The sequence below is a fragment of the Halichoerus grypus genome, chromosome 9, assembly GCF_964656455.1.
Source record: "Halichoerus grypus chromosome 9, mHalGry1.hap1.1, whole genome shotgun sequence".
In the NCBI taxonomy this organism is placed as follows: Eukaryota; Metazoa; Chordata; class Mammalia; order Carnivora; family Phocidae; genus Halichoerus; species Halichoerus grypus.
The window spans coordinates 97,920,808-97,942,555 of record NC_135720.1 but is presented as its reverse complement, the minus strand read 5'-3'; the positions used below and the strand labels follow the sequence as shown (position 1 = coordinate 97,942,555).

The window sequence follows — 21,748 nt, the reverse complement described above, 5'->3', positions numbered from 1 at the left end:
GGCCAGTATTCTGGTACTCCACCCAAAATGGGCCCTAAGGTGGTATTAAGGGCACTGCAAACCCAAAGGGGGAGGGGACTCCGCCCTGAAAAACAGTGGGAAGGTCTCTTACAAGGCTCCAATGATCTTATATAGAAATCTTTGGAGAGGGGCGCCTGGGTGGCTCAGTCGTTAAGCGTCTGCCTTCGGCTCAGGTCATGATCCAGAGTCCTGGGATCGAGCCCCGCATCGGGCTCCCTGCTCAGCGGGAAGCCTGCTTCTCCCTCTCCCACTCCCCCTGCTTGTGTTCCCTCTCTTGCTGTCTCCCTCTGTGTCAAATAAATAAATTTAAAAAATCTTAAAAAAAAAAAAAAAAGAAATCTTTGGAGAGAGAATCAACAGTTGACCAGTATTATCCAGAAAAGCAGCCACACCTAGCAGAGGATACAAGCACACAGTTCAGTAAAGCCTTCAGTGAGCCTTCTCACCTCACCTCTTCTTCCTGTCCCAGCACCAAGAAAATATAAGTAAAAAGGATGGATGGAAAAGCAAAGGAGCAGGCTAAACCCCTGTCACTCCAAGTGCCTTAGGCCAGAGGCTCGAGAAGGAGAAAGGAGCATTACATGAGAAGGAGACTGAAGTTTTAAAGTGGATGAGTTCATAGGGGCACCTGGGTGGCTAAGTGGGTTAAGCATCCTCCTTCGGCTCAGGTCATGATCTCAGGATCCTGGGACCGAGTCCCACATCGGGCTCTCCGCTCAGTGGGGAGTCTGCTTCTCCCTCTCACTCTCTCTCTCTATCTCTCTCAAATAAATAAATAAATAAAATCTTTAAAAAAATAAAGTGGATGAGTTGGAACTGGCCTTTTTTAATATCTTAAATCAACTGGAAAGTATGGTGCCCAAGGTGGTGTTGTTAAAGGAAAGGAGGAAAAGATCTATCGGAATATGGATTAAGATAGTAATTAGAAGAAAATAAAGTCTGTTCTGAGTCAGATTTCTGTCTAGAAGGTTCAAGTCTCTCAGAGATCCCTAAAAAGGTACCTCTTCCATTTGCAAAGACCTACGGCCAATTTACACACCACACCAGCTCCAGATACCCACGAGATCTCAGGGAATGATTTGTGGTAAAAAGTGCTAGGGGAAGACAAAGAAACTCTTCAATATTGAGAAAATCCAAGATCCTTGAAAAGGAGGAAGAAAAACCATAGCATTTACAGTAGTCCCCCCTTATCTGTAGGGGATACATTCCAAGACCACCAGTGGATGCCTGAAACCACAGATAGTTCCAAACACTATGTATCCCGTGTTTTCTCCTATGTATATATACCTATGATAAAGTTTAATTTATAAATTAGGCACAATAAGAGATTAACAATAATAACTAATAATAAAATAAAACAATCATAATAATACACTGCAATAAAAGTTATGTGAATGTGGTCCCTCTCTCTCAAAATATCTTATTGTACTGCACTCACCCTTTTCTCCTTCTTGTGATGCTATGAGATGGTAACATGCCTAGGTGATGAGATGAAGTGAGGGGAATGGCATAGGCCTTGTGAAGGAGCATTAGGCTACTACTGGCCTTTTGAGGATACATCAGAAGTAGGATCATCTGCTTCCAGAGCTCTTTTCTTTGGTGGTGGAAAACTGGAGTCCACATGAAACCAGACATTTCAGTGGCCATGTAGATGTAACCAGTAAGGAGCAGGAGCATGAAGCCAATACGTGCACAGAGACACAGAAGACGTGAGAGACTGTGAGTCCTGACAGGACGGGGGCCCGGAGGCAGTCATCCCCCAGGCCCGTGGTCTTCCTGTCCACCTTGTGCTTGACAGAGAACTCACAAATCCTTTGTTCTAAGTTTGTTTGCCCTGTGTTTCTGTCCCTGAAAACCAAGCAATTTAAGAGGAGTAAAGCTACACACAAAAATGCTATACCACTGCGATGGTTTATATTCCAGCCCAAAGGAATGAGAGACAAAAACGGGAAGACTGGCGGTCTAGAAGAACTAGGTAAGACGCAGGGGCAAGAGGAGATGTGACGGATGTAGAGGAGACGGAACTGGAAGTGGCTGGTCAGGTGACAAAAGAGCAGAGATATGAAAACCTATTGTTGGAGGAACTGTTCTAAGATGAAATAGGCTCTGGAAAGTTTCACCCTACATCAAAGAGCAGACGGTAGGAAAAGTCCCCGAGCTCTATCAGTCCTGGGGAAAGAAGGGATCAGAGAGGAGCCTGGAACGGGCGCCTGGGTGGCTCAGTCGGTTAAGCGACTGCCTTCGGCTCAGGTCATGACGCTGGAGTCCCGGGATCGAGTCCCGCATCGGGCTCCCTGCTCAGCGGGGAGTCTGCTTCTCCCTCTGACCCTCCTCCCTCTCGTGCTCTCTGTCCCTCATTCTCTCTCTCGCAAATAAATAAATAAAATCTTTAAAAAAAAAAAAAAAGAGAGAGAGGAGCCCTGAACTCCTCAAAAGGATCTACACACCACAGTTAAAAGGATGAGCTAGCAAACTGTGGGAAGAGCTAAGATGTCCATCGACAGATGAATGGATAAAGAAGATGTGGTATATATATACAATGGAATATTATGCAGCCATCAAAAGGAATGAAATCTTGCCATTTGCAATAACGTGGATGGAAATGGAGGGTGTTATGCTGAGCGAAATAAGTCAATCAGAGAAAGACATGTACCATATGACCTCACTGATATGAGGAATTCTTAATCTCAGGAAACAAACTGAGGGTTGCTGGAGTGGTGGGGGGTGGGAGGGATGGGGTGGCTGGGTGGTAGACATTGGGGGGGTATGTGCTATGGTGAGTGCTGTGAACTGTGCAAGACTGTTGAATCACAGATCTGTACCTCTGAAGCAAATAATACATTATATGTTAAAAAAAACAAAAAGAAGAAGATAGTAGGAAGGAAAAAATGAAGGGGGGGGAATCAGAGGGGGAGACGAACCATGAGAGACTATGGACTCTGAGAAACAAACTGAGGGTTCTAGAGGGGAGGGGGTGGGAGGATGGGTTAGCCTGGTGATGGGTATTAAAGAGGGCACGTTCTGCATGGAGCACTGGGTGTTATACGCAAACAATGAATCATGGAACACTACATCAAAAACTAATGACGTAATGTATGGTGATTAACATAACATAATAAAAATGGAAAGCAATAGAGCTACAAAAAAAAAAAAAAGGATGAGCTAGTAGAGTTGCTTTTAATCACCATTTTAGCAATGGAACTCTTTCTTCTAATGAAATATTACTTTGAGTTCAAACAGAGAGATAAGCAATGGATTACTTGAGCAATTTAAACCTTCACTGCTTGGCACCCAAACACTTCACTATCTGAGGAACCCCTGAAGTTCCTCCAGGAAACATCTGGATTTTGTGGAGAAGGTGAAAACCAGGAACATGCTTCTATATGCGTGTCTACTCCACGCACCCGGTACCATGCTTCAAGACCGCCCGATGCCCTTCAGCAACTAAAATAGTGCCCGTGACACCATACTTATAAAAAGCATGGAATTTAAATAAAGATACTTGATACATTTAGAAGGAAAACAAACCATATCTAAACTCGCCTATATTTGTTCCTACCAAATTCTTATGTTCATAACAATCGCACTAGTGTTTTCCTCAACCATGCTCCCACATACCAGCTTTGCTCAGAAACTTCCATGTATATTTAATGCCAGTATCTTATAATTTCTTGAAAAGGACAAAGACAGAAGTCCATTCAAGGCCATAAGACTGCTTTTTCTCCTAAGAAACTGTCAGCCAAATTTCTCAGGGAGGAACTGGAAATGAAGTGAGAGACATTGATAAATTTCCCTGCTGAACAATCAATAAAAGCCCCACCATCCTGTTCAGACTCCCACTGTGGAAGCAAGGGCCGTAATTACATTGTCAAAAATTCAAGTTGCCCAGGCTGACAGCGACCCCCTTGAAAAGTGACAAGTGATTGGCACTCAGTTTGGGGTAGTGAACCTGGATCGGCAGACAGAGTGGGGAAAGAAAAAGGCACGAGTGAAATTTCCTTATTGACCACAACCAGCCAGACCCCAGACAACCACTCTGGAGGCGTCCCGAGACCCTAGAGTCACATTTAGAATCCCAGTGAGCAGCTGACAGGATCTCCTAAGCAATCTGAACCCCATCAGAGATTCCGAAGGGAATAGCCCTGCCCCAATCCACTCCCAAACCCCGAGAAAGAGAAAGACGGTGTCGCATGTGTGTGCGGGTACGTGTGTGTGTGTGTGTGTGTGTGTGTGTGCGTGTGTGTGTGTGTGTGTACAAGTGTGTGAGAGTTTTCCTACATTAAAAGAAAAACATGAAATGTGCTTTCAACTCCATCGTTCCTTATGACAGCTTGAACAGCAAAGCCTGTTTGCTTAGCGATATGAATCCATGAGAGAAATCAGCTGGAGCAGAAGGGTTCCAGGGGGTGGCAATGAAGAAGGAGATGGGGGAGGGAGGGTGGGAAGGCCATAGTCCTGACATGCAGACCATTTGTGTGATTCTCCGTGACCCGAGCTGGAGCTAAATTAGTACCCGTCAGTCAACCCTCTCACTGTCGGACGTGAGGGATAAAATGCCTCCAAAAAGACTCATTGCTGGGCAGTGCTCTGCTTCTGGCTATTCTGGGGCCCATGTAAATGGTTTCCAGAAGACTCTCTTGTAACACACCCAGGAACGGTGGTTTTCCACTGCTGGGAAGCAGCTGCACAGAGATTAAAATCAAAAGGTGTTCACTGAGCGGTGGGAACAGAAGAGACCTGGGAATGTTGCTAAAACCTCTCTCTTGCTCTGGTCAGAAGAGGTAGACAAGGAAATTAGTGAGGAGAAAAATCTCTAGGCAGGGCTGGCCTCATGCCAAATTTTGAGAGAGAAGCCCCTCTCGCTCTCTCCTCGCTAAAAGAAAACATGAGATAATTGGCACTGGGTCCTCACTGCTTTAGGGGGGTGGGGAGAATATAATAAAATAGCCGTAACTAACTCTGCTTGAGTGTCAGTGTGTGCCAAATACTTTGGAGTAGTTCACAAGCAGCAAATCTACAAGGTGGGGACCATGTTTTCCTGGTTTTATGGAGCTTCATTTGCCCAAGGTCATGAGTGATTAGTGCCAGAACTGGACAGAGCTCCGATTCCAAAACTATTAACCACTAAAAACAGCATTTCTCCAAGTGTAGTCGGTGAGCCACAGGAATCAGATCACCCGTTGAAATGCACATTTCTAGGCCCACTCGGGCCCACCAAGTCAGACTGTGGGGGTGAGGCCTAGAAACCTGGATTTTAAAAAAATCCCCTGGAGAAGAGTCTTCTATGCACTAGGTGGTGAATCTCACTACATCATGCCAGGAAGCTGAGTGAACGCCGGGTCATTAGGGATTTAGGGTGCGAAGCAGTGAATCAAGTTGCTCACTGTTTTGCATACTTGACAGCAAAAGAAAATTAGTTTTTCCCTAAAGCCCCAGTGTCACCAGACCCATGTCTGTCCCTGGGAAAAGGCCAGGGAAATGACGTAATGATTTTAGCCATGCTATACAGCGCTGCCCGAGGGGAATCTGAGACCTCAGGTGTGCAGGAGACGGGAGAGGGGACTGATGAGCTGCAGGCTGGGCAGGGGGGCGGGATTCTCTGACAGACACTAAGGGAAGGGAACTCTCACTAGGTGACTGTGCTCTTTTCCACACAGTGTTTCCTTCAAATGAATGAGAGGCAGCAGCATCATTTCAGAGAGGACAATAGCTTGCTTTTACAAGTGTTCACTGCGTAAGCTCTGTGGCTCTCCAGAGAGCCTAGTTACTCCCATACTGGCAGCGCTCTGGGCAAATGGGTAAACCAGTTGCTGAGGACAACCTAACGCTGGGAATGCAGGAAAGGAGAGGGGGAGGAGGTGGAGGGAACAGGAGAAAGAGAAGGAAGGGAGGGAGGGAGAGGAGGTGTCTGCACTCTCAATATCCAGTAACGTCACAGGACTAAAGCTGCAACATTGATTTGTAACTTTCAGAATTCTCAAACCATCGGAGAAGCCTCTATTTGCTTTGGTTGGCCCGTATTGATTGATTATAAGCAATGGCATTAAGGATTTTCTTAACTCGGTAACTGTTTAAACACAAAGGCTTAGGAGCATAGGGTACCTTGAAAATGCAGGCACATAAAGGTTTATTTATGAGCTGTTTTACTGATCCTTCATAATAGAACGTGAGCATGAGAAGGTTTGGAATGAAAGAAGCAGGCTAAAATGAATTAGGAGTCTTCACCCTTCTTCGTGTGTATTTCCATTTCTAGCAAGAGTTGAGCATCTGCATTGTATAGGACAGTGGCTCTCAAACCAGAGGACCGCTGTTAAGCTTCAGGGCTCTTCAGACGGTCCGTAGCAAATATTGATCAGTGAGGGCCCTCTTGCTGTTCTGTAGCTGTGCTTCTTCACTGGTAAACAACAGCACGTTGGGTTGGTAGCCTAACTGGGCTGCAGGGCTGCCGCAAGCACTTGGAGACCCCGGTGATGTGTGTCATGTGGATGCTGGACCACAACATCAGTGTAAGTTCTTACTGATGAAGCTAGGAGAAAAGAGTCCTCCATAAAGCAGAACTTAAGAATCAGTACTGTAGGCATTTTAAATTTCTGTCCGGATAGTTATGGGGTTTTTTAAGCCTTACAAAATATATCCCCAGTGTGATAGTCTGCAGTCCAGCAGTCTGGCTGGTCCAAAGTCAACACTTACTAAACGCTTGATGAAAAGATTTCACTTCCTCTTGTAGGAAAGCCAAAAGAGGCAAAAGACTGCATTTTAGTGAACTGTGATTAAGGCCCACAGATTATACTAGTCCCCCCTTATCTGTAGTTTGGCTTTCTGTGGTTTCAGTTACCTGTGGTCAACTGCAGTCTGAAAACAGACGATCCTCCTTCTGACCTGGTCAGAAGGTCACCAGGAGCCTAGCGCTACGCCACAATGCCTACCTCATTCCCCTCACTTCATCCCCTTGTGGAGGCATTTTCTCACCTCACATGATCGCAAGAAGGGTGAGTACAGAACAGTAAGATATTTTGAGAGACCACATTCACATAACTTTCACTTCCATATATTGTTATAATTATTTTATTTTTGGTTATTGTTGTTAATCTCTTATTGTGCCTAATTTACAAAATAAACTTTATCATAGGTATGTATAGATAAGAGAAAACAGAGTGTATATATGTGTGTGTGTATGTATATATAAATAGAAATATATATATATATATATATATATATATATATATATATGGGGTTTGGTACTATCCATGGTTCCAGGCATCCACTGGGGGTTTTGGAACACACCCCCGACAGATAAGGGAGGGCTACTGTGTAATAGACAGAGCCTTGACAGAGCAAAATAGCAGACCCCTCAGCATAGCTACTTGCCCACGTCTAGAGTAATTAATCTATGATAGGTAACGGGGTGTTACGTTGTCATGCCAATATAGAAATGCCAACGTCAGTGACATCAAGTTTTGTGGAGATTGGGCCACTATCTGGAGCCTACATTTTGATTTCCCTTTTTTCTCATGCTGTGTAACCAAAAGTATGTAAGTATGTACTGAAAGATACATAAAGCTCATCATTTTATACTTACACATTTTCCAGTTGATACCGAGGATTCTCCTGGTACACTCAGTAATTTCCTGAATCTCAAGGAAAATAAAAATGTCCATTTTGCAAAGTGGGACTAAGTGATCAGAAGACAAAACTGCAGCAGAAACACATGTAGCCTAATTGCTGTTTTGGGGGGGTTTTTTCCCCCAGAAATCCATAAGCACCCAACCCCTCTGTAACAGGATTCTAAGTAGAACTCTAACTGAACGCTGCTCCCAGGAGGGGAAGACAGCCATGACAACAACAAAATAAAGTTGTCTCTATTTGATTTGTGATGCCATCAATGTAAATGGCCCATCAGTCAGTCTGCACTACACTATACTGCAGTTACAAACACCAATCTCAGTGGTTTAGGTTGACAAAATCATTGCCCATTCCCATTCAGGACAGCAGGAGGTGGGCTGCAACTCTGCCCCAACTGTCCTCATTCAGGTTCCCAAGCTGAAGGAGCCGCCCCTACGTGGGACAGGCTATTCTCCAGCAGAAGGAAAAGGACAAATGGCCAAAGCAGTGTGACAGCTCTCAAAACTTCTACTTGGCCATGCAGTCTATCATTTCCACTCACATTCCTTGACCAAAGCAAGTCCACGGTTGAGCTTCACATCCCAGTGGGACAGGGAAGTATGGTCCACCCAGCGGGAGGCACTGAAAGTCACCTGGCAGTTGGTGGAGGTATATAATCCTCTTACAGGAAGGGGAGTACGTACTCGGGAACCAAATATACTCTGTCTGCCACAGGACTCATAACAACTAATATTTCTTATTTAAGGAAATAGTGCCCATGCTGTCATTAACTTTGTTGTCTCAGCAACAAATAGCCAAAGATTTTTAAGAGGTTTTACCATTTGCCCATCACTAGCAGATTGTCTAGACACCGTTCTACCTCATCTCTTCTGGTCAACTGTCTCACTCACCGTGCAGGGAAAGAGTTCCATTCCTCACAGCCAGGAACTTGACACCATATGGAAAGAAGGGAGTAGAGTGGGAACTCCCATAGAGTTTGATCTCAGCTTTGCCTTGGAAGGGCTTGTCCTCGGATCCAATCCGGAGCTCTCCGCCATCAGTAATGAGGATGGAGTGTGCCCTAAGCTCAATGGGTCCTGGATCCATGAAAATCAGCTTGCCTCCTAATGACCAGAAAGAAGATTGTCAGTCCTTCGGAGGATAAGGTTCACCTCCTTTTGATAGTTCCAACATCTGATGAAATCCTCTGCATTTATATACTTCTGGTGCAATTTAGACTTATTTTATCTTGTCCTCTCTTTTAGAAGCACAAGAGAATATGGATTGGACCCCCAAGGGTAGAAGCACTATACTAAGCCAGTGTAGGCTAGCTATCACTATTTACTGCAACTTTATTTATGTTATTTTTAATGGTAATATCCCAAATGCCCAGCAATTTAGGGCTGGCTAAGTAAGGGAAGAGAAGGTCACCATTTTAGTCACCTAGCAGCAGACAAAAGAAGCATATAAAATTAAGTTTAGAAACACTAAGAAACAAATGAACGAGGAATAGAAGAAAATATGTCAAAATTACAAGAATTATGGTAAAAGGAAATGTAATTAGGACTACCATCATGGCATTTGCAGCACTTTAGCTGGCCAACATCCATTTTGCTTTACTTTTGATAAGAGACCCAAATTTCCTTAAGAAATTGCTCTGTGCCACTGAACAGGGTTGAATGGGACTATCAATCACCGTATTCCATCCTACCATAGCCTAAGTCATGTACCCAGGCTTCAAATGGAAATCTGGAACAAGAGGGAATAGAAGACTGGAAATGTTTAGAGTTTAGTAATTCCAGCGGTGGCATCTAAAGGAGCCTGAAAAGAGTTGCGTTTCTGAGGCCCCCTGCCCTCACCTGCAAAGCTCCTTCAGAATGCCCTGATCACTATCACTTCTACACCTGATTTTCCAGACTCTCCCCTCAATTCTGTAAGCAACCCAACATATTCTCAATAAACATCCTTCTATAAAAGAAAGTCGGTTTCTGCTATTTATAATCAAATAATCTTAAACTGATACAGATATGTTTCCTCTATTATCCAAATTTTCTATAACATAGGAATATTATTTTATAATAAAATTATATTGTGAGAATAAATACTTAAGATATTAAAACATACTTTCACCTCTATAACACTTCTCTTTAAAAGGATTTAGAATATTTGCATTCCGTGCAGAATTTTCCCTGTAATGACAACATAATTAAAGCAGCCCATGTAAACAACCACTTTAACCTGCATGAGTTACTAAATCTATCTCCTTCCTGTATGTCGTTTGCAAAAGTACAGGACGAGACTCTTCTATCCTGTAACAAAGTGGTTAGAGTTGTGACTTCATACTAGAAAAGCCAGGGGTCTTCTTTTCCACATCCTACAACAACGTCCCATCCCATTCAGAATAAAAGTCAAAGTCCTGGTACTGGGCTCCAAAAGGCCCTTCATGATTCACCACCCACCTCCAACACCCCTGCAGCGTCATCTTGTGAGCCTCACGCCTTCCCTCACCTGCCCTGCACATGCGGGCCCGCTTGTCAGCTCTCCAGCAGGCCTCAGTTGCTCCCTTACTGCAGTGTTCTTCTGTCAGGCATCCCTGTGACTCACTCCCTGTTGTTTCCAGTCAAATGTTGACTTCTCGCGGAGGCCCTCCCTTTCCAGTCTATGTAAAATAGCATGCTCTAGCCCCTTACCCAAAGACGTTTTTCTTTATAACACTTACCATCAGGCATATTATATATTTACGTGTTTATTGTCTGCCCACCTCTCACTAGAGGGCATGCTTTGTGAGAGCTCTTCTCTGTTTTGTTCACGTCTGTATTGCCAGTGTCTAGAACAGTGACTGATAGGTGGTTGGCACTCAATATAGAATTGTGGAGCAAATCAATATATGGTTATATCATTTTAGAGAATCTGATTTAAGTATCTGAATTTCCTTTATGGACACACACACATACACACACACACACACTCTCATTTTCTCGGAGAGGATGTTGCTATTACATGTAATCTATAAATCCATACATTGTCTCAATGAGCCAAAGGTAGGCAAAGGATGCGAAGAGGCAACATGCCAGAAAAGAAATGGCTCAAAAAGCAGATTCTTCTGTCGTAAGGAGGGTCTCAGTGAGTGAGTGGCAGTGAAAGCCAAGACTCTTCGGTTGCTAAATTTTGTCCTAAGTCCAATGTGCCAGGTTATTGAGCCGGATTGCTGTTCTCCAGAAATCACAACTGGAAGGACTCAAACATGCACTGGAGGAATGAGAGGGACAGAAGAAAAAGGATAACATGCATTTTGTCATTTTTGTTTACCTCTATCTTAGCACAGAGATAGTGATCAATATACATTTGGCCCCATAGTCAAATGTGGAGGCCACCTCACCCCGAACCTTCAGCTCCAACATTGCACTTCAACTCTCCTCAGCCTTCTTCATCGAGCCTTCTAGTCTCGCATCCTAAAGCCCAAGCCACACACCGTCAGCGACAGTCCCAGGATGCTGACGTGGACTCGACCCCTGAAAGTGTTCTCTCCTTGCAGCCACAATTTAGAACAACATGCCCCACGTGGGTATCCAGTTTCTCCCTCGGGAAGATGTGCACGGTAAAGGTCCTTCCCTCAAAGAACTATGATGAGATTTCTTGAAGTGATGCTTGTAGATCGCTGGTCTCGGGTCTGACACCTGTTAGACACTTAATGTAATGGTGGCAGTGGCTACTGTCAGACTCATCTGCTCACCCCCCACTGTTGCCAGTACTACTCATTTACACAGTTCCTCCGACACTCAAGCATTACCGGACCACCTCCTTGCAACGTCTCGCCACTGGCAGGCCCACCTTTCCTTCTGACAGCTGGCACAGCAATCGCGCACTCGGGTGAACTCTCTGAGAAGCGAGCAACTCTCCTTTGACCTATAGGCTTGACGCTGGAGCAGCAACACTTCCAGACTTCCAGAGGACCTACTGGCGATTTGGACTTTAATTTTCCCTTCCACTGTCATTCCAATGGCAAGAATAATCATTAGAAATGCAATAATAATCCTTAATTCTGCTGTGAACGAGAGGAAAGAAATGTGACCTGTTTCCTAAAACTTTTCATTCCAAGCCACATGTCATTAATGTCCCAACTAATTCTCTTCAACTGGTGGGCCGTGGATTTGCATGGCATGGCATGCCTCCTCCATTACAAACAGGCAGGGAATCTGAACTGACCTTGATGAGCAAGTGGTGGAAACAGGCGGCAGAGTGTCTACTGGCCTCTGAAGGACCCTCAATAAGTCCCATAAAATTGCTGGGTCTCCCCATTACCCAGTTTCCAAATCTGTCCTACTCTGTGCCTGGGGATGGTCTGTTTTTTCATTATTCACATGCAGAACAGAACCATGCATTCACTGAGATTCCTTCCAGCTCTAGAACATTGGACATCTACATCTTCAAGAGTGCACTCGGGTGTGCCAATACTGGTGGAAACATGGAGCTTGTGTTTTCCTGACACCACCCATCCTGCAGGGGACTTTGAATTTCACTTGAGAAAAGTATCCCATACACAATCAGAAATCCAAATAATACTACACGGAAAACAAGGGTGCTAACACTTACTGAGCACCTACCCTATGTCAAAATCTTTAGACATGTTGTCTGAAATGACCATCAAAACAAGCCTACAAGGTCGATATCACACCCATATTTTGCAGACCAGAGAGCGGGCTGGGAGAGGGGGTCTGTCTCAGCCTAAAATAAGCCAAGCCAGCGTTCGAGCCCAGGACCACCTGCCAGAAGAGCTCATATTTTCTCCACTTCTGCAAACCCTCCCAGGGTGCTTTTTTATTAATTAGAATTATCATAGTTACATTTAAGGAAAAACACGTGTTAGCTTAAGTTAAGTTTGCCTGTGGCTTGTTTATATATGATTTATTTTCACTTTGTTAATGTAGATATACCTCGCCTCATTCCAAACAGGATTTGAGGCAGATTACAAGGATTAGCGGGTGAATTTATAAACCTGGGCTTTGTTCCTTGTTGCATCAAGCCAACTATTCAACACACTAAAACAAATTGGTAGAAATTTAAAAATGTCATTTACTGATGGGAGCTAATAATGACGCTAATGAAGGGAGAAATCTCAGCCCAAAGAAAATGAATGATTTGTGTTGGCAAGAGTACTAAAAACAGGACTAATTAATTAATATGATAACCATTATTCCCGGCTAAAAAGCCTCCCCTCCTTCCTTATCAGCGGCAAGGATAAGGAAATCTAGGTAAATTAAGAAGAGAGTTTGATGAGGAATTCAGCTCTTTTTAATTGAAATAATTAAAAGCGATAACCAAAATGAAAGCTTCTTAGTGTGAAGGAATGGAAGGTTTATACTCAAGCTAGCCCTGCGCCGAGGCCCTGAGTGTTGTATCCTCACACTTTATTAGCTTAAAACAAATATCCAGTGGGCCGGTGCGGAGCATAGTGGCTTCGTATGGGAGGGCAGAGGGAGGACTTTATTCCTCCACTTTATAGAGCTTGACCACATTTCTGAACACTGAAATAAAGTGCAGGGCTGAAAGTGGCCTGTGGCCATGACCCTTCAATGGCTTGTTATGATTGTTCATGAAAGCCAGGTCTGTCCCACAAGTGACCTTGGGTAATTTCATAAAAATCAATCAACCATCATGATTGTTACTTCCCCTCTAAAATAAATAAATGAACACAACTTTTTTACATGTAATCACTTCTTTCCATTAAACATCCCTTTTATTTCTTTTAAAGGGAAGTCAAAGAGACTTTTAGCAGCTAGCTAATGTTTGCAAAGTACATCAAAACCCGTTTTTGGCTAACCCTACAATTAGCCATCCTCTGTAATAACCGCAAAACGATTTGTTGTATGTGTTTTGAAAAAAAAAAAAAAAGAAACACTGTTCTAGCTATTTTCCCCCTCACTGTAAAAATTTGGAGTATAAATATTTTACTGCACAATAAGACTCTCAAAGAGCCGGCTATACCTTCCATCCTCAATTCTTTCCCTCCCTTTCCTTGAGCCCGCCCCAGCGGGACCTTTGCCTGAGAAGTGTATCAGAACCGGTCCTGTTATGGTCACAATGGCAACCACATTGCTGAATCCAAGGCCCAATGCTCTGTTCTCACCTGTCCTGAGTGGCCAGCACTATCTCACACACTCGGTCACTCCTTCTTTCTTGAAACTCCTTCCCCTCCCTTGCCAGTGCTGGTTTTCCTCCTCCCCACCCCCCAAGCCTCCCCTCCCAGCTTCCCGCACCGGATTCCTCCCGATTGTCCCAACTACTGGCACCTGGAGTGTCTCCAAGTAGCAAGATTCTTGGGTGTGGGTCAAAGAATTAGGTGGATTAGAACACTTGGAAGATTGTAGAGACATAAGCTCTAGGAAGAACTTTAAGAGGTGTGAAGGTGGTAGATGAAGATGTCATTATGTCATTTTTAGGAGACTCGGGGGAGAAAGGGTGCAGAGCAAGAGTGCACTTGTTTAGGTGAACAGCAGGTGATAAAATGAACCCAGGGAGAGTGACTCCAGGGTTAAGCAGAGGGAAAGCCAGAGGTGAATGGAGGCAAGACCCAGGCAGGCATCTGAGGACTTCAATTAACTAGATCAATCTATAACCCAAACTAGATCATTCATCGCTCAAAGCCTGAACTACCTAAATTTTTATATGTAAATTATCCAGTTTACTTATTTATATTGATTAACCTCCACTCAGCTTTTTGTGTCAACCGCAAATAATTCCTTAAAATGTTTAGCAGCCTGTATCTGGTTATCTTTCCAGTTGCTATGCAGTCAAATAGATAGGGAGGCTTGTGGAATTTCCTTTCCCTGGAGAATTATAGATGACTATCCATTCTGGATGGACAGACCCCCCCCTCTGCCTGGGTAAGAAGGGCTGGCGGAGTGATCCGGGCACATTGCTGCACCCTACTGTACCATGTGGCTGGGGAGGTAGGCGTCAGGAGGAGGTGAGAGAGTGGGGGAAAAGGTAGTAGTGGGGGAAGCCAGCCACAGCCCGAAGCCTGCGTTGTGTTGGGGATGCACACAGCTTCCTTTGTTGGCTAGATCCGGATTAGGCTTGTGCCTGATCCACTGGAGCAGAGCCTGGAAGCCTTCGAGGTGGGCTTGTCCCCAGCCAGAAAGGCGGAAAATCAATTTGGCTGGCAAACGAGAGCCCCCAAGAGCTCAGTGCACGCTCCATAATCCTATCCACTAGCAGCTCAGGAAATAGATGCCTGAGCCCTCACATATTCATGGGGGATGTGAGGCATAAATCAGGCTTTAAGGATTGGGGGCAAAGGGAATGGACTCTCTGGCTGGCTACTAATTAATCAAGCACAGGACACCTAAACCTAGCAACCTGGGAGCGAGCCATACACACACACCAGCACAGGCTGCGGCTGCGGCTTTTTCTGATGGTTTTTTTGGGATTTTTTTTCATTTCAATTAAAATAGATATCGAATGAAATTTTCCCCCTTAGCTGATGCTGCTTATGCATCCCCCTGTTCTTCCTTTAATTAAAAAACATGCTTATTGCAATACTTGCCAGAATCACTTTAATGGTATTTTAATTGTAATGTCTCTGCCTGATTAAAAAAAGAAAATATGAACTAGAAAGTGTGGGCAAAAAGGTTCTCAGGATGCAGGAAAAGAGCCACCCACCTCCCCGAAATGGATGCCACATACTAATTCCTTAATTAGCCTGGTACGCCTGTTAAATGGGCAATGTAGAGGGGGAAAAGACATATCTGAAATAAAATCACAGACTCAGAGCCACAAACAATAGCAGTCGGGAGAAATCATTTTTAGCAGCTCCGTTTTCCCTGGCAGGACAGAGAACTACATCTAACAAAAACCACCGTGCTCAGGATTGGCCCATGGAAGGTGCCGAGCCAAGGTTTCATAGCTCTTTGCAAAGGGTCGCATAGCCTTTGGGAAAAGAGTAGCAGGCCTGGGTTAATTGGCTTCCAGTCCTGACAATAATATATGGCTCCCTTTATTGTTTTAGGCTAATAGTTCTCAAACTTGAGCGTGCATCTAAATCCCCTGGAGGTCTTAAAACACAGATTGGCAGGCCTTCTGCCCAAAGGAGGTCTGCTATGGGGCCCCAACATTTGCATTTCTCGCAAGATCCCAGGTGATGCTGATGCTGCTGACTGGGGACCACACTTTGAGAACCACTACTCTAGTCAATTAAGCAATTGATCTAGGTGTCCATAGTCTTGGGCTGTTTGCTATCACCTAAAATAGGTGGAGAAATACAAGGCTGGGATTGCAGATTAATTCACTTGATCATCCAACCAACATTTGCTGTTATTTCCCAGCCTTTCTGCTAGATGTTGAAGGAAAAAAATGTGAAAAATACAGTCTCTACTACCACAAGGTCAAGGTGAAGTTTAATTGCTCCAGGTGAATAAAAATACCCTGGTTTTAGTGCATTGGCCAACTTTACAGACAATGGAGAAAGAAGATAAAGATTGTGAGTCAGCTTTCGCTTCTTCTATGACACATAAAACTCATTAAATTAACTTTATAAATTAATTAACTCTATATTAATTACAACATTTAAACCTATTTGTGGAAAAGAAACTACATAGAAATATTTAAAGGAACTGAAACACAGATACAAATAAATGCCTTTGTCATTACAGCTACCACCATCAAGTGTTACTTAACTAAACCTTGGTTTCTTTTCTTTTTTAAGATTTTATTTATTTGTCAGAGAGAGAGAGTGCAAGCACAAGCAGGCGGAGTGGGAGAGGGAGAAGCAGGCTCCCCACCAAGCAAGGAGCCCAATGTGGGACTCGATCTCAGGACCCTGGGATCATGACCTGAGCCGAAGGCAGACGCTTAACCGACTGAGCCACCCAGGCATCCGAAGAAATTATTACGTCCTTTTACCAACACAGCTTCTGGCATTTAAGTACACAAGGCCCTCAGCTATTCCATGGATTTCTAAAAAGTCACTTAAGCCCTCAGAACGAAAGCTCTTTATAAGGAGAAAAGAAAAGACCAGGAAAAAAAAACCCACAAACAAACAAAACAAACCCAAAAAAAAACCTACCTTTTCTTTAAAGTCTGTACCAGGCAGGTAAAAATCTCCCTTCCTACCAAGTTACTCATTCATTCAAATAATCTTCTCCCTTCTACCAAAGTTCAAATTAGCATTGACCCAATCACATTTTTGAATAGCCCTCCAATTTGATATATTTCTCTAAGCAATTCAAAATGTTCCAAATATAATTGTTCTCTGAATATTATAAACATAAATTGTCTATAGCATGATAACTTCATGAGGTTTCAGGTCACGGTTGTTTCCTCATAGAATTTATTTATTTAAAAAATGAGAATACCTTCTACTTTTTCCTGACCCCCAGGAATATTACAGTACATGAGAAAGTGATGAAATGCTTGGTCTCTGATATATTTTTATATGTATAAGAATCCCGGATACATAAGCATCCCAGAGTTCTAGTCCTGCTTTCAATCTGGATAAACAGGATGTGGAAATCATTAATCAACAAATGAGGTAAAGCGGTAAGGAGAGACCAAACCCTGAAGGACTCCATAAGCCATATTTAGGAGGTTAGGCTTGATCTCAAAGGCTAATGGAAAGCCAGTGAAGGGTTTTAAGTAAGGAAGTTTAAAATATTTATCTTTCATTACTGAAAATATTATAGCTTCTGTGCTAGGAAGGGACTGGTCCCTTTCGGTAGCATTTTTCATGTTACAACATTCAACTTGTCAAGACATAAAACTGTAAATTGTTTAATATCTATCTATCTGTCTGTCTGCCCATCTATGGAAAGCATGTCCTTTCTCATAGCAATGGCTTATCTTTCATTTAAGGCTAATCAAGTGTGTCTGGGACTGTTCTCTGGAGGTAAATAATGTAAGTCATTGTCTGATTGGGAAAAATAAGGGGTTTCAGAGCCAAGTGTCCCCCACAGTAAAAAGCCTTTGTCTCTGATCTCCTGATACACAAATAGTAAATGAAATTGGTCACTGTCTGGACTAATCCACTAACATTTGCGAATACCAGGAAGGACTCTGATTATAGAGAAATCCACAACTAACATTAATCTGCCTCTTTAGGTCAGAAATTCGTTCATTAGTTCACTCATTCCACAATTACTTGAATACCTACTATGTGCCTGAAGATATAATGGTCCTGCAATATAAACGTGAGCAAACACAGACCTGGTTCTTGTTTCCTTGAGCTTATAGCCTTACACCGCACCTTCTCCGAAGGTAGAAGGAATTAAAAAACACACTCTAATATTAAATATGTAGTCACCAGGAAAAGACTGACACACAGAAACACACAAGGTCAAGGGAGTTAAGGGTGGATTTCAAAAAAAAGTCCAGTTATTTCTCTCTGACGCTGACTTCTTCATCAGGGTTCCCCTTCTGCCTACTACAAAGCCCAGTGCGTTCTGGAGCACCATGCTTGAAAATACGGGGAAGAAATTACATTAACTCCTTTACTGCACTTCCCTTCTACAAAGGGGAGAGAGTCACCGTCATCTGCATTTTTCCACTTTGATTTGAGGTCCGGCACCTTACTGAAAGCTAAAGGAGAATCTGTGGCTGCCTCGAATTTCAGCTCAGGCCCCCAGTTTCCTGACCAAAATGTAATAAGCCCTGTCTGCACCTCCTGATTGCCCCTCCTGCCTTGAAGGGTCGCTATGGTTCAGCCAGAAGAGGAGGCAATTCAGTCGATCTTTTTCAGCCAACTTCCAGATAAATTATTTTAAATTTATAAATTTATAATTTTATAATTTACAAAATTTATATAATTTATATAACTATATATAAATTTATATAATTTATAATTTTATAATTTATACAAATATAAATTTATAAATTATTTTAAACATTTGTAACAAATGTTACCAGCCCCCCAAACTCCCTCATGTTGACCAAGATATTATATAGTTAAGAAAGAAATATTAATGCGGAATATTTCATTTTTAGCAAAGCTCCAGCCTGCCCGCAGATAGATTTCTTTTAAATCCGTGCTGACATCTGTGAAGTCGAAATTCTAAGCAGAGGGTAATCTGCCCAGTGACTCACACAGACCTGATGCACAGAGAAACCACAAGTTCTGTCCCAGGGAAGTCCTGCCTCATGGCATTCCCAGATCACGGCACTGCAAAACGTTATCTGAAGCACGCACCTACTGCAACTGAGCCTGACTCCGTACTAACTAGAAGGCACCAAGTGGAGAATCCCTGGGGTTAAAAACGCTGTGCTGGGTACAGCACTGAGTACCTCACTCCGAACTCCTCAAATCCTTGCCAAGGGTGAAGAAACTCCACAATGAACTCAATAGTGGCTCAAGAGAAGGTGGCTCATCTCAATGGGCCAAGAATATGCATTTGCATGCCCTAGACATCCCAAATATAACAGACTAGAAAGATCTGAGCATCTTCACAACTGGAGACCACAAAAAAATGGGAGAAAATAAGACCATATGCCGAACAGCGCCAGAAAAACACGCTTCCGTGAAGTCAAAATAACAAGGAAAATGGAGACAACCAAATGGATAGACTCTGCTACTGCCATCTCTGTGTCTTTCCCTCTCTCGCCACAGCAAGAAAAGCACTTCAGTATGTATTCCAAAGATAACAGAAGCAAAAGCAATCCAAGGTCCTTATTACCAAGCTAATTCTTTCAGTAATCCAGTTTGCTTTGTATATGGAAGCAGCCACTATCTGTAAATAAAATTGCAACTTAGGCCTGATATTTCAGCCATCTCTTCTGTTATCCCATCAGTCCAGAAAAAAACAAAACAAAACAAAACCTGTCATTAATTGGGTGCTTACTCTGGACCAGGCCCTGTGCTAAGGGCTTTACAGACATTCCCCCATCTAATAATCCTCAAAACATCCATCTGAGCTGGACAACACATCATAGACTTGCCCCACAACAGTAAACAATAAAGGTTAGCTATCATCGTTATTGTTGCTGCTGTTAGAACAGGCATGACCCTCATGAGGAGAAATGTGAGGTTTATGGAGGCTATGCAACTTGTCTGAGGTCACAGGGCTAGTAAGAAGCAAGGCCCAGATTCAGACTCAGTTCTCTCTGGCTCAAAAGCCTGCCAAGCATTTAACTGCTTTGGTATACACCAGCAGACCAAGAAATAGAAAATCACATTAAAAGAGACCAGTGCACTATTCAGCAGCCACAGAGACTAGAAACAAGTCTCTGCTCAAGCACTGTAAAGGGATGGCATTGTAAGTAGTAAGAAACTGAAATGTCTTCCTTTTGAAAGCCCAACACCAAGGGAAGAGTGGTTTCCAGAGTTCATCCTCCCCTGATTGGCCCTTTCTTTTTTTTGTAAGATTTTATTTATTTATTTATTTATTTATTTATTTATTTGAGAGAGAGCACGAACATGAGAGAGCACAAACGGGGGGGGGCGGGCAGCAGAGGGAGAGGGAGAAGCAGACTCCTCACTCGGCAGGGAGCCCGATGCAGGGCTCGAACCCTGGACCCTGGGATCATGAACTGAGCCAAAGGCAGACGCTTCACTGACTGAGCCACCCAGGCGCCCTATAATTGGCCCCCTTTTTTGATCATTATCTCTAGGCCACTTTATGTCAAACTGCTTGACCACCAGAAGAAACAGAAATTCATTGCTTCATTCAGAAAATATGAATGTTTCTCCAACTGCAGACTGCAAACTCAAGTTCCTTGCCCAGGATGCATAACAGCTCTGACAAGAGGGTAACATCCCTCCTTTGTTATTATGGCTCATCATAATTACTTGGGATAAAATAATAAATTTTAATTCAGCAATGCCTATGGCCGTTGGGCATCTTAACATAAAAGAACGAAAAATATAATTAATTAAATCAAGGCAATATGCCTATTTCCATCCAAGCTCATTAGTATTAATTGATTGGGTTAATTCTCTTTTGTGTTTAACAGTACCCCCCAAAAAATAATCTAAAAAAAAGACAGAAATGGAAGGAAGAAGTAGAGATAGATGGTAAGTAAATGAAAGTTCTGGATATCTTGTTAATTAAGGCAAAATAATAATAAATACAGCTGAAGCTCTTATGGTCACAAAATTAAGATGCCATTTTTTAATAAAGCTCAGGAATCAGGATGTACAGCATCATAAATAATGGTGAAAATTTTGCCTCAAAGACATTTATAACCCTCCTTTCTACTATATAAGTTGTACTAGTAAGAAAAGAACGTCAGTTCTATTTTATAGATGGAAATACAAGTAAGGCACAGAGAATTCAAGACTCTTGGGGGCCATATATAGAAGTATTGCTTTTCCTGATGTAGGGGCCTAGTCTTCTACATATTGGGAGGCTGGCTTCCTTGAATGGAAAAATAATATAGAGGATGCAATATTTTCATAAAGTAGTTCTAAATATAGTTGTCAGGTGATCTAGTTTCACTGTTACATAGCACAAATCCTTTCAGTCTGTACCATACTTCATTTGGAATGTCACCTTTGGAATACCGTGGGGATGGCTGAGAAAGTGCTCCCACGTTCACACTTTCTATTTCATTTGTTCAAATCTTTTGAAGAAATTATTTTTGGGCTTGAAACCGTTCGTGCTTTATCGTGGCCCATAGATGGTATCAGAAAAAGAAAGAAAATTCCACTCAGCTACTTTTCTGATACCATGAATGGGTATGAAAAAGAGAGACAGTAACAGAGATTCAGAGACTGAATTACTGTTGATGATGATGATGATGAGTCAATCTCATATTTGAATAACTTTTTATTACCTCTTAAGAACTTTCATGCATATTATAGACAAGAGAAAACATTAAAGGTTTAGAGTTATGCTAGCAACCAGATTTTTGAGAGTTGGAGTCCTTTACCAGTTTCAAATGCCTTTTAGAAACAGAAAAATAACCTACCAATGGATCTTATATTTCTCACAACTCATAACTGCATACATTTAAATATAGGTATATGTATATATGTATGTAAATATATATGTACATTTGTGTGTATATGTATGTGCATATATACATGTGTGTTTACCTGTGTACCTATACATACATATATATCTATATATGTGAGAACAACGAAGGACAGTAAAAGTTAGGAAAAGTAATAATTAGGGGCACCTGGATGGCTCAGTCG

General features: G+C 42.7%; 1 protein-coding gene across 1 annotated transcript in view; it reads right to left on the bottom strand.

Moving 5' to 3' along the window:
- The window catches only part of PKHD1 (PKHD1 ciliary IPT domain containing fibrocystin/polyductin), a 443,829-nt gene that overhangs the window by 286,401 nt on the left and 135,680 nt on the right, over positions 1-21,748 (bottom strand). Inside the window, exon 36 of the mRNA XM_078054411.1 lies at positions 8,535-8,747. Within this exon, the coding sequence (XP_077910537.1) occupies positions 8,535-8,747 (213 nt within the window). The remainder of the gene's footprint in view (positions 1-8,534; positions 8,748-21,748) is intronic.